This window comes from Aulostomus chinensis, chromosome 8 (assembly GCF_037954235.1).
Source record: "Aulostomus chinensis isolate RoL2024-O1b breed Wild chromosome 8, RoL_Achi_v1.0, whole genome shotgun sequence".
Classification (NCBI taxonomy): domain Eukaryota; kingdom Metazoa; phylum Chordata; class Actinopteri; order Syngnathiformes; family Aulostomidae; genus Aulostomus; species Aulostomus chinensis.
This window is the reverse complement of record NC_141327.1, coordinates 11,729,522-11,742,412: the sequence shown is the minus strand read 5'-3', so window position 1 is coordinate 11,742,412 and position 12,891 is coordinate 11,729,522. Positions and strand designations below refer to the sequence as shown.

Sequence of the window (12,891 nt, the reverse complement as noted above, 5' to 3'; positions counted from 1 at the left end):
ACATCAAGAGGGGACGAGGCTGATTGATACTCTAAATTGACTGTAGGTGTGACTGTGACTGTGAATGGTTGTCTGTCTCTATGTGTTGGCCCTGTGATGGACTGGCGACCTGTCCAGGGTGAACCCCGCCTCTCGCCCGTTGACGCTGGGATAGGCTCCAGCCCCCCCGCGACCCTTAATGTGTAGGAATAAGCGGAAGATGACGATGGATGGATAATTACACCAAAAGCAAAATGTCAAAAAGCCGTCAAATAATAAACTGCAAAAGCAACTCTTAGAGTTGTGATGTGGATGAAAAATGTATGTTATTACGTGTCAGGAGGAAATGGAAAATGGTTGAATTGAATTGCTTTCGGACAATTAAAAAAAACAAACAATCAAACTGCCATACTGATGAGATGACCAACATTACCACTGGGGCTGTAATCAACCAAAGAAATTCTTGGTCGACTGAAGCCCTCAAATTTCGATTAAAAATCAACTAATTTTATATATGAAAAATATACTGTGTCAACTATCAGCACAAAACCTTTTGAGAACTGTTTTTGTCACCTTATAATAATTGACCGACACAATCATTTGTCCTGCGCACAGAGCGAGACTGAACAGAGGAGCTCAGCATCGCAGCTGAGACACAAATAGACTTTTAACTTAAAACTTTACTCTTAAACACAAAAGGCAAGTCCACTGTAAGAATTTTTACAATTAAAACAAAAAAATTATTTGACTAAAACATTGAAATGTCAATGCCGATATGTTCATATACTCAAAAAAGACGGGGCAACCTAAGGAGGACAAGCTAGCATACCGTTTTTAGGTGATACGTCGCTGTTTGTAGTGGAGCGGTGACATGCAAACTGTTGTTGGCAAACTTTGCATTCGACTTTTTTCCTTTATCTATATTCATGAAATGCTGCCACGCTGCACATGTCTTTGACATGGTGGACAAGATGACTTTAAATGAAACCGTCAAAATTAAATATACATTCATCAAACCACCAGACGTTGGCCTTCTAGTACTCTTCAGTCTGTCTGTCTCTAGCGGGTCGGGCTAGTCCAAAATAGCAAAAACAAGGGGGGTATTCAAAGATAGTTTGTTAACTGTGAAAGAGGGGTGCTTTGAAAACACCCCCATTAGCACTTGGTACTTTCCTCCTGATGAAATTAACGTGGCAAAAAAATCGACCAATCAGAATTTTGGTCGAACCAGAACGTATCGACTAATAAATCGACCAGTCAACTGGGAGATTACAGCCCTAATTACCACCGTGTGTGTCCTCTCTGCGTGTACCGCCTTTCCTTCAACTGACCGGTTTGTCATAATCGAGCCACGTCACATTGTTCCCCTCTGACCCGGTGGTAGAGGCAGTAACAGACCAGAATCAGCATCTGTTTTCAGGTTTCCACAAACTCTATTTGTCCATGTGTTGCAGGAGGAATGGTTGATGGGAACTGCATAAATTAGAAATTACGAAAACAAGGGAAAAAAAATCACAAATAAGTATTTACGCTCGATTAGGTGGTTTTTACATGTGCACAGTGGGAGATGATCTAATTAGAATAAGCCCTGACGTAGCAAAACTTTTCATCAACAGATACTCCCAACCTTGGCCTTCTTCCCCAGGCAGCGCGCGCCATGTCAGGTACTCCAGCTTGTCCCGTAGAAGGTGGTTTCTTTTTCAATAGCGATCTTTGGTGTTGCCAAGTCAAGTGTTGCTTATCCCGCCATCTTCCTTCCAAGTCCTGTGTATCCCCTCTCAACCAGTTCATGGAAACACATCCTGCGCATTTTAGTTTTTGCACTTTGCACTTTGCAACTTTGAATCGACTTAACGAGAAAACCGAAACAGGCTGGAGCATCAGTTCCTTCACTACACCGGTGCAGTTCAGTGAAAACATGGCACCTCTGTTGTGGAACACCAGAATGATATCAAAATTCTTTGAGAATAAAGTGTTGAAATGGTACAAATTGTCTCCATTGGTAGAAGACGGGCATGGGTTTTTGTGTTTACATCATTTAACCGTCGGCTCCTTTTTCTTTGGCGAATGAAAACGTGAAGGAGGGATGAAATCTGCATTTGAATTTGAGTTGTTTGGGTGCTGATAATTTAAAACAGTGACAATCTGAATTAACATGACTGATGTCCGTCTTGTGTTGAACAAACATGATTTAAATACTGAATGCAAGTATTTTTGTTTATGTGATAATGGTAATGAATGCCTTTGTTCATTTGGGGCGGGATGAGCAAAGGAGTGAAATAACACACTGAACATTGCATATGCTTTCTTTGTGGTACAGCCAAACAAGATCACAAGCAACTTTCCTGAGAGAAAGCAAATAAGAAAATGTATACGGTCTTTTCCTTGAACTGGTAGGATATTTTCAAGCGGTATTTTGGTATTTGGTATTAAAGCAGTGCGCCTGTTTCTTACCTGTATATATATTGAGAAAGAAAGCAGTAGAATTATTCACCTCATGTCTGAGAAAGAGCAAAGGTCCAAACTGAATGATGCAACAAGTGAAAGGAGAGATAGAGAGAGAGAGACAGAGAGAGAAAGAAAAACAGAGTAATAATGACATGTGTCACCAAGCAGTTAAATAAGCCGTTAACAACAGCGAACATTCACCAGCCAGACAGCAGTAAGGCTGAGAGCCCATCATGACAACCTGGCTTAATCCTGCAAACCCAGAGCTGCGACACACTTCAGCCTTCCTAGTATATTAATTTAGTTGACTGTGCTCCTTCTCTCTCTGTCTCTGTCTATCTGTCTGTCTGTTTGTCTGTCTCTCTCTCTCCTTGCTTTTCTTATTGCATCGGTTTCACATGGGGCCTCTCCTGTCGACGTAAACACAACACACGTTCCTGCCTAAAGATCCACGGACATGATTTCTCCCCCCAAAGGACTTCAAATGGAAGGTCCCCTTTTCATTATCTCATGTTTGTTGTGATAATTGTAGCAGGAAACTTGTATTCCCTTAACTGCTGATCTGCATTTGAATGGACATTTTTAAGGGGGGGGGGTTATTCCAAAGAAAACAATTTCATCGGATAGCATCAAAGAGCCTTGTTAGCATTTGGCCCACGCAGAAAGACAAGAGTGTCATTCTGGGATGGTCTTTATGTCTGTGTTTCTGCAGCAGGCGTGAACAGATTACAAAAACGCATCATAAAACACACACACACACACACACACACACACACACACACACACACACACACACACACACTTTGTGGGTACCCCTCACTGATATAATACACTCCCTAACCCTCTACTAACACCAGGACTAAACACTACTTCCTAACATGCAAATATACACAAACGCTATGATTTACAGAGAGGAGTTTGAAAGATTGTGAAGATACACACAAATAATGGCACACAAGGAAGAAAAACAAATCCCTCAGTGAAGAGTCATCAGACCTCAGTGCTCATGCTACTTTGACATTTTTGGAGCACCAGCAAAAAAAGTTCACGCAGATCATTAAAAACAACACACAATGCAACACCTTCATCGTAATTCCATGTTACGTCTATTGCTGATAAATGCTTTCGTATTACTTTTCAGAATCGTTTTACCGACGGCTCGAGTTCCCTCACTAACAATTCCGCTGTGTGAGCAGGGCTCAGAAGATGAGACACGCACAATTCCTCAAGCCAAGGATGCAGAGGAGGAGCGAAGGAGTGATGGGACAGAGTTGGTCCAGGCAGCAGAGACTTCCAGCTCTGCAGCTTACAGCTTATGTTAGGTATTCCAGACAGGAAGATACCCTGGACTCCACAACAACCATCGACAGCTTTAGACACTTCAGGCAGTCAGGAATATTTATGGGAGAGGAAAGGAAGAAAGTGGTAGGCTTGCTGCTATCATGAAAAACAGATCGCTCCACCCTGGCCTGATGTTACTGTCAGGGCAGTTCCTTCATTCTGAGGGAACATCTAAGAGTCTGTCCATTCTTGATCTCTATCCAGAGATTCTGAATATAAATTTAGAATCAGGGGAGAAAATGTCAGGACAGGGAAGCTTCTGGTTTCTGTTTGAGTGGGTTTGACTGATCATGTTTGAGCGGGCCTCAGTTGCGTCCACATAAACAGTCGATGTGGAATGCAAAAGAGGAGAAATGGGCTGGTCGAAATGCAAAGTCAGACAAGTTGCTTCACTCAGATGTTTCCACAAACTATTGTCATGGTTTTAAACTGTTAATTGACTGTAAATTGGCAACAACCAGCTTTTATTTGTTGTCTTTCAATTCCATGCAAATGTCTCAAATTATATGGACAGTAAACAATGACGGAACAAGGAAGTCTTGGACCAGGTTTCCTCTGTCCACGCTTGCGGTCCACTTTACTTAGACGGCACCGTATCAAGATACTTTCTCAGACTTGATTATGTTTCCCGATGTTGTCTGTTCTCTCACGTCTCTCAGCTCTTCTCACGCCGCTACTCCACGTGGCTGAGTAGCTTCCCATGGGATGAATTACATGAAATTAGTCTGTGAGTGTCCTGGCATGGTGAACTAGTGCAGCCTAGAAAAGCTGTGCTAGTTAAAATACAAATGTTACATTAAATGAAATCAATCTCGATCATTTATTGGTTTGAAGTGCAGGTCTGGATGGGACGGCGTCTCGAGGGCCTGTACGACTGAGGTTCTTGTCACACTGGGCAATACGGACCACAAATAAGCACATTTGTCTGCAAAAAGCTAGTTTGTTTTTTGCTAGTGTGATCGTTCTGCACCCAGGCAGGCTCAGGAGCAGGCACGTTGCATTTCCTTGGCCCCGGCATATTTGAATAAGGCACTTCGGTTTGCACACTGCACTGACACGCGATGGCCAGGAGCGTTTTGGCCACATGTACATGCAGCGGGCTAACTAAATACAAATGATGAGCGATTTTGTGGCGTGATAAGGGCAAGAGTTTCTACGTGCAGCTAGACTTTCACCTGACCTTCGCTGTAAGTGAGTGGCAAACTGATATGGGAGTCAATTTTCACTCCCATTCAATCCTGTACCTGTGACTCTAAGAAATATAAATCCTGACCTGCAGGATTCACCAACCAATATAAGACTCGTACAGCTCAGTGTTGGTGTGCGTGGGGATGGGCGGACAATTGGGTTTCAGGAGGGTACAAGTCAACTAGACCAAGTGTGAGTGTACATGAGCTTGCAACTTCACTAAATCGTACACACTGGTCATTTGAGCCAATTTCCACAGTAAAACTAAAGTTGACGTCAACCAATTTACAGATGATGGTTATGAAATTGGGCATAAAAATGATGGTCTCAACCCTTTGATGTTTAAGAACATAGCATTTCTACAATGACAACAACAAATGGACAGATCTTTTCAACCAGAGCCCCTAATATCTCAAAATAACCCAGGAGAGGGAGGCTCCTGTGTGCAATATTGTCAGGTGTTGCAGTACAAAACGAATGACGATTTTAGGAAACCCTGAAAGACACAGCATATTTTTAATCTCTCACACACGCGCACACACACACACACACACACACACACACACACACACACACACACACACACACACACACACACACACACACACACTTTTTTGTAAAATCAAGTTCCTTCCTCAGCCTGCCATATAACCACCGCTGCTTCACTGAGTTAATGATGAACCAAGACAAAAACACCCAGAAACGCTGCTTGTCACAACTTCTTCTCTCGTTCCCTCATTTTCTTATTTATGACCAGGAATGTCTGCGCTTCTGAGTGATGTCATTAGTTACTATTGCCATGGTTACACAACAAACTCTCCCTCACATATGGTCAGTAAATTCAATCTTTCCTTTCCCACTTCATTTTAGTCAGTGTGTGCGTGTGTGTGTTACAGAGATGATAACTGTGTCTGGAGGAGGAGGAGGAGGACAGAGAGAAAATTCACAAGAAAGAGACAATCTGAACCGGAGCTGTGAAGCCTCGTGACCAGAGTGCAGCTACAGCTCTCTAGGTCGTCCTCAGACTACAACAACTGCTCGGCTTTATTGACTCGTTTCAAGAAAGCGTAGCCCGGCCTCGATTGTGTCTGTGTGTATAAATCTTGTTACCATGGTAACGATACCAAATTCTCCTATGCAGGGCAAATTGGACCATAGTGAAGGAGACAAGGGGTTTGCGTTTACAATAAAAGGAAATGGTGCCATGCTCAGAGCAGCGACGGGCTTCAGCTCCGACAGAAGTTTATTTAAATACTAGAGAGTTACTGTACTTCATTTTGTCGGCTGGCCTAAATAATAATAATAATAATAATAAAACCAAATTTGTATACGGTTAAATGAAGAAAGCATTGTTAACGGCTGGATTTCTGAGTTGACTTTCACAGATACAGTACTGCTCTGGTGATCCAGGACCGGAGAATGTTCTAGAATGACCGTGTGGATAAACGTTCTGATGAGCACAAACAAGAGAGAAAGGATCTCAATCAGTGTAAGACATCTGAACATATAATCCAATTTCAAAAATTAAGATTTATCACCATGTTGCTGTCTGTGTGCATTCAATGCAGGAATGTTACTTTAACTGATTAGAGATGAAAAAGCTGAGAAATTTAGAGTAAGAGAGATCCAACATATGAAGTGTTATTGATATGTTTTTGTTGCTTATTTCTTAAAAGTCTAAATACATAAACTTATTGTCTTAAAAGGTATCTTTTTTAATACATAGTTCAACAGTGAGGCCAAAATACTTTATTGCACTATATGCAATTTCATATCAATGCAATATTATGCAGGAACAGGAAACTGTTCCGTAGATTAACTATATAATAAAGGATAAAGTCAAAAAAACTCATTTTTAAATGAATCTAATAATCAAATTAGCCTCTGTCTCTCATAGCAAAGTCACATCATTGCTTTTATGGTGGGGAACGAGTGAACATATACAACAGAAAGTATCTGACACATCTAGAGCATCTGAAATTTCACGTAGTGAAACCAACCTCAGACTTCAAATGTGCGCGACTCAGAAACTGTCGAATGTAATCGAGGTCACACTGATGTCACACAGACGCATAGGAGAGACTCACAACGGATTCTTTTTAAGTGTTTTCATACAGCAAAGGTAGACACACATGTGCTCCGCTGACGGTATCATGTGACTTGAAAAGATATTACCAGTTGTTTTTAAGCCATGCTAGCTATGTCTGGCTAGGAGGATGTCACTGTGTTGTGCAGCTACTCGATGGGTTCTGTCTGAAAGTGAATGCTAACAAGTTTGGCGTTGGCCTCCTCGCTCCTCTCATGGCATCTGTAATTGCATTTCCCATTAAAAATGTATAAGCCTATTGGATAGAGTGACACATTTGGTACAAACAGTGATTCGTAATGACTATGACGATCCCAGACCTTTCCTCTAATGCCTCCAAAGTGATGACATTTATCGTTTGGGACTGAAATGTCTCACCTTCTACACGATAGATTGTCACAGTGTTTGTACATGACCCCCCTCTCGATCAATTGTAATCACTTTTCATATAAAATCCTTATCTGGTTAAATGCGTTCAATTCTTTGCCGGTGGCATCGGGATCAGCTGCAGAGTTCAGTGCTGCTCAGCAAAGATTCTAGATTGTAGCGTAGTTCTATGTCGTGTAGTGACGCAGGACGTGAAAAGCTTTGCAGCTTTTATGCTTCATTCGGTGTCTTCACGGTAAACCTAAGTTCTCCCAAACTGTAGGGGGCACTGTATCAAAAACTCACATCTACAACGCTGTTTCATAGAAGAGTCTGGTGACAAAAATGCCTGATCTTCTGTCAGAAAAGGAGCTTCTTTGTTTGGTACAACAGAACAGAAAGATGAGATGGTCCATACACAGGGTGACCGGGACGGCACAGCATTTTGAATCAGAATCCCACTTCCCACAATTTGGGACAATGTCCCTGCACTGTCCATCAAAGGCACACAGAGAGGGTAGGGTGTCCAGTTTGATTGACAGCCACAGTCTCCAAAGAGCGGCAGGCTGGATTTTCATTGTCCATCCAATGGAAGTGTGCAATAAAGAGGCTCAAAAAGAGATGTCCTGGTCAATGGAGGAAGGATTCCCAGATGGACAGGGGAGCACGGCATGCAGCCGCAGCGCTGCCAGTCAGACACAGTTACCTCTAAAGTGTAAAAAGACAGACGCTGTCTCTCCCATGCAGTGTCACGTGCTAGTTTCTCATATCTGTTGACTGCTGTGACTTGAATCCCACATCAGCCACCTGTTCCATTTTAATGTACAGTTTATTCCATGTGACAGTCCATCATCATAAGAACTGTGAAACTGAGGTTTCCCTTTATGTTTAGGATATCATAGCAATCCCCTACATATAGACAGACAGACAGACAGAGATAGATAGATAGACAGACAGACAGACAGAAAGATACTTTTTTTGGCAGTCTTTTAAGTGGTACAGAATCAATCAGTGGAGACGTTACGAGCAAAAGGGCAGATTTTCCTCGTACGTCCCTCCAAGGACAAAATCATGGATGTGCACAGACACGTGAAACCCCACCAAAGGGCTCCTGATATTACATCACCTTGGCCACATGAACCCTGACAGATGTGTCAAACATAAGATAGGTATTAGGAGGCTACAGTATGCTGGTCATTGTGAGTGTGCTAGCTCGCTGACATTAGCCTGTAACTTCCGCTGTTGCTATAGAATAGAATATATAACAGGAGGTTTCTTGAGCTTCAGGGATATAGGAGGGTTGGTTCATTGACCCAATCACTCTCACTCACTTCCCAGCGAGAACTTCGGCTGATTCTCCTGCACAAAGTACCTGAGTGGCAGGCATGTGCCCCCATATTGTGACACACACACACATACTCACACACACACACACACACACACACACACACTGACTGGGAACATGCCAGCCAGCTCATCAGGAGCAATTTGGGATTCAGTGTTTTTAACAGGGTCTCAAACCAGTAACCTGCAAGACAGACGCTCTTCCTCCTGAGTCACCCAGCCCCCAGTAACACTACACCACAACCGTTTTAACCGTCATCCTGTAGTTACTCGTACCCATACCTTTAAAAATGATCATGTGACTAAGTTTATATGTGCTGCAGCGAAACCACCGAATGTCTTCACCCTCACTAATCAGGTGTGAGTAGCAAAGGTTCACAGAGGTTCCCAGCGAGAACTTTGGCTGATTCTCCTGCACAAAGTACCTGAGTGGCAGGCATGTGCCCCCATATTGTGACACACACACACACACACACACACACACACACACACACACGACCACTTTAAACACATCAGTTGGCCTATCATTCATTTACAGCTTCTTTCCAAGTGGATTGTCAGTGATCATAATGACAGCCTTCTGTTCAGTTTTTCAACATGTAATCCAGGTCAGATTCACTTTTTATCCACAGCAGCACTTTGTTATATAAACTGTACATTGTCAGTATATTGTCTGTATTGCTAGAAAGTTACAACATGTAATAATGTACTTTGACAGTAAATCAGATTATGACTGTTTATGTTTCTATGGACCAACAACAACTTGAGCTGCAACCGGAGAGGTTCCCATCCGACTCTGCTGACTCGTGGGCTCACAGAAAATACCTGTAATGGCCACAGTATAGTAACTGTGTCATAAAATGTAAATTTATAAGGATCCTTTTTAGCGACGGACACACAACTCAAATCCACATCAGGAGGAGGCGGCGGGTTGGTTGGTACCAAGAGAGACTCTGCAGCAGGAGACGTGTGTTTTAGGACGCTTTCCGTCACTGTTTCACAACAATAACTGGTTCTGCTTTTCTCACCTTGAACAAATGTTTTTGAACATCCAAGATCCAAACCGCCCTGGCCTGAACTGACACTGGACCTGTCATAAATAAAGACGAGATCCACCTCTTGTACAATAAATACACATGAACTCAATAATTTTCCCTTTACTTAGGTTTTAAATATTGAAGTTATTTAATTTTTTTTCACATTCTAACATTTAACTCTGAATATTCTTACAATTTAAAAGTGCGTAACCCTTTTTTAAAGTGTGCGTACTTGCATCACTATGCTATTATATCATTATCATATATCAGTGATAGGAAACTGATATTCTGTTCCTCCTAATCATTTCTGGGACAAGTCATTGAAAAACAAACTTGTGAGGGGCCTAATTAACTAACAATTACTAAATATCAAACAGCGGTTGTTGGTGAATTAAGAAAACAAAACAAAAAAAAAGAAAAGAAGAAAAAAGAGTTTTTTTAAATAAAAAAATATACCTCGAGGGCTACATTGTTGAACGAGGGTTTCCGCGTCCCCAGTACTACCAAGGGGTCCTGACTGACTCCGTTGGGGTTGTTTCATATTCTATTAATTTCCATCCATTCACATCAGGCTGGTATTTCACATTTGAAGAGATAAAGTCTTAAGAAGAGATATTTCATCGTTAGGACCCTCTCCTGGTGGAGCTCATGAACGCTGCGCCCACACGTACACATTCATGGTCGTCTTAATTAACAGGCAAACTGAGTTCTGAGCGCGGGCAAGGAGAAAATGCTTTAGGAGGGTTCGCCAGTTAACACATGGCGTGTTTGAGTCCATCGCTAGCATCTCTTCGCCTCAGACAGCACGAAGGCCACTACACAAGCCCCTGCGAGTATCTGATCTTTTTTAAATTCTTGAAATAATGAGAAGGTAGGTCACACAGAACGAGAGCTGCCGCAGCATTACAACATGAATACTGCACAGTCCTCCGCTGGATGACTCTACCTGCCACTATGAAATCAGACTTAATTAAGAGCCTGATATCAGATTTTAATTCCACGCTCTGCTTATAAGGAGGGGGCAGGAAACAAGAGAAAAATTAGTAGAGCACACATGTTCACAGTGGCTTTCCCTCACGGCTCCTCGCACTGGCTCGGATGGGGCTGACGAGGTTTATCTAGACTGATGCAATTAACGCTCTGATGGAGTTCGACATGATTAGAGACAGATCTTTCTGCTCTAAATGTCATGTGATATGAGAGAAACCTGTCGAGACCAGAAGGAAGGTTTGAATAAATTCAGAGTTGTGGTTAAAAAAAAAGCACCAAGGTGAAGCCGTTTCCCCCGCTTCTGAGATACTAACGAACCTCAGATTCTCATTTAGTCTGAAGAACACCAAATCATTTACACTGAGTGTAGGCCTGGTGTGTAGGGTCAAGCTTTAAATAAAAGAAGCTGGTTTGAAGGGAAATAAATAATTGATAACATATGGCTTCCGTCGGCTTAGAACAGAATGTTCTCGCTGCAGCAGCTCCAGAGGCTGAAGGCTGATCTGCGCCACAAACGCCAGGTTCTTTTAAACTACCAATCTGCAACACCCACACACGCGAGCGCACACTCTCAAACATGAACAGCCATGAAGTGAACTTTAACTTTTAACAGTTTACACGGATGAAATTGGTCTTTCAAGGCCACATTTGTCACATCACAACATCTGCGTGAGAGCTCCCAGATGACAAGAGCTGCAACTGGGTGATCATTCAACTCAAAATCAGCGTATCTCTTTGGTGTCACCTTAAAAAGATTGGTCATTGGACTGAGTGTGTAAAATTGGGAAAACACACATCACAAATACCCAGGGCCAAATGTAACCTATAGATTTTTGCAGGTTTTCTTTTTTTTTTTTTTTGTCAATCAACAGTCCAAAGAAACAAAGTCACAGATGTAGAACATTAAACTCACGTTCAAGAAGCTGGAATCAGGAAGAAGTTGGCTTCATTATTGACCCACAACTAACAGATCAGTGGCAGATTGATTGTGAGGTTGGGTAACTGACTAATTACACGGGCCTTCTGTCAGCAGGCCAAAACAAATGGACCCCTGAAAGCAAAGGGATGTAAATAACAACAGACCACTTTGGCCTCTTGCTGTCTCACAAATGATCAACTACGAGATAAAACAAAAACCTAAAACCAAACAAAAAGGCTTACTATATGTATGTATACAAATAGCATTTTCTTGCTATATGATCACATATTAAATGAGTTTGTTTTGTGCTCCAGTAGGCTGGACCTACTCCATCATGCAATAACAACCGCATCTTTATCTACCATCTCACAGCAGCGTTACTTACAGCACACTGGTGGCCGGCGGGATGTCGGCCGCTGCTGGGGCCCTCTCCAGCCCGATGCTGGAGCAGTTGACGACGCACGACGGCTGGGGCCCCGCCAGCACGCAGCTGCAGTTAACGGGACAGGGGCTGCAGCTCCTGCCGCCGTCCGCCTGCGACCCGGAGCCCCATACCTCCAAGCAGCACAGAGCCACCAGCACAGCGGAACAGAAGCCGAACCTCGGGACGCAGACGCCATGTTTTCGCTTGTTTAAAGTCTGTCCATTTCCACAAGGCATAGCTCACTCACATCGCATCGCCTCTGATGGTGTAAGTCCTCTCAGTCTGGGAAGAACTAAGTGCACGCAACAAAAGTACTTTTGTCTCGGTTTTCATGTGAGGAGACCAAAGCTGGAGATCAAGGTACAAACTTTGGGACGCGTTCACTGCTCCTTGCTCTCTATCGTCTACTTTGGTTCCGTTCCTCCGAAAATCTAACGGAACTTCTCCAGAATCCTTTTCCAGAGTCGAAAAAAAGTTTTAAGGACTTCCTCTCTCCTCCTCCTCCTCCTCCTCCTACTCTGTGCAGTACCCTGAACCAACGCTGGTCCTCGGGCCTGTAGTATTTGAAGTAGTATTGACAATATTGGCCCATATGGGGGAAGTGTGTTATACATGTACGAGCTGACATGAGCCACTAGAAGACATCAGTTAAAAGCTTTTGACTTAAAACATATGAAAGACACCCCTAGACATGTTTTATTCACCTGAAATAGCATGAATTTATTCATTTTATTCATTTAATGTGTTTATTTATGAATTGCTATTTGCT

General features: G+C 42.7%; 1 protein-coding gene across 1 annotated transcript in view; it reads right to left on the bottom strand.

The window, feature by feature from the left end:
* The window catches only part of pkd1a (polycystic kidney disease 1a), a 74,541-nt gene extending 61,946 nt beyond the window's left edge, over positions 1–12,595 (bottom strand). Inside the window, exon 1 of the mRNA XM_086210971.1 lies at positions 12,084–12,595. Coding sequence (XP_086067097.1) covers positions 12,084–12,358 — 275 coding nt within the window. The 5' untranslated portion in view covers positions 12,359–12,595. The remainder of the gene's footprint in view (positions 1–12,083) is intronic.
* Between the last annotated feature and the right edge of the window lie 296 nt (positions 12,596–12,891).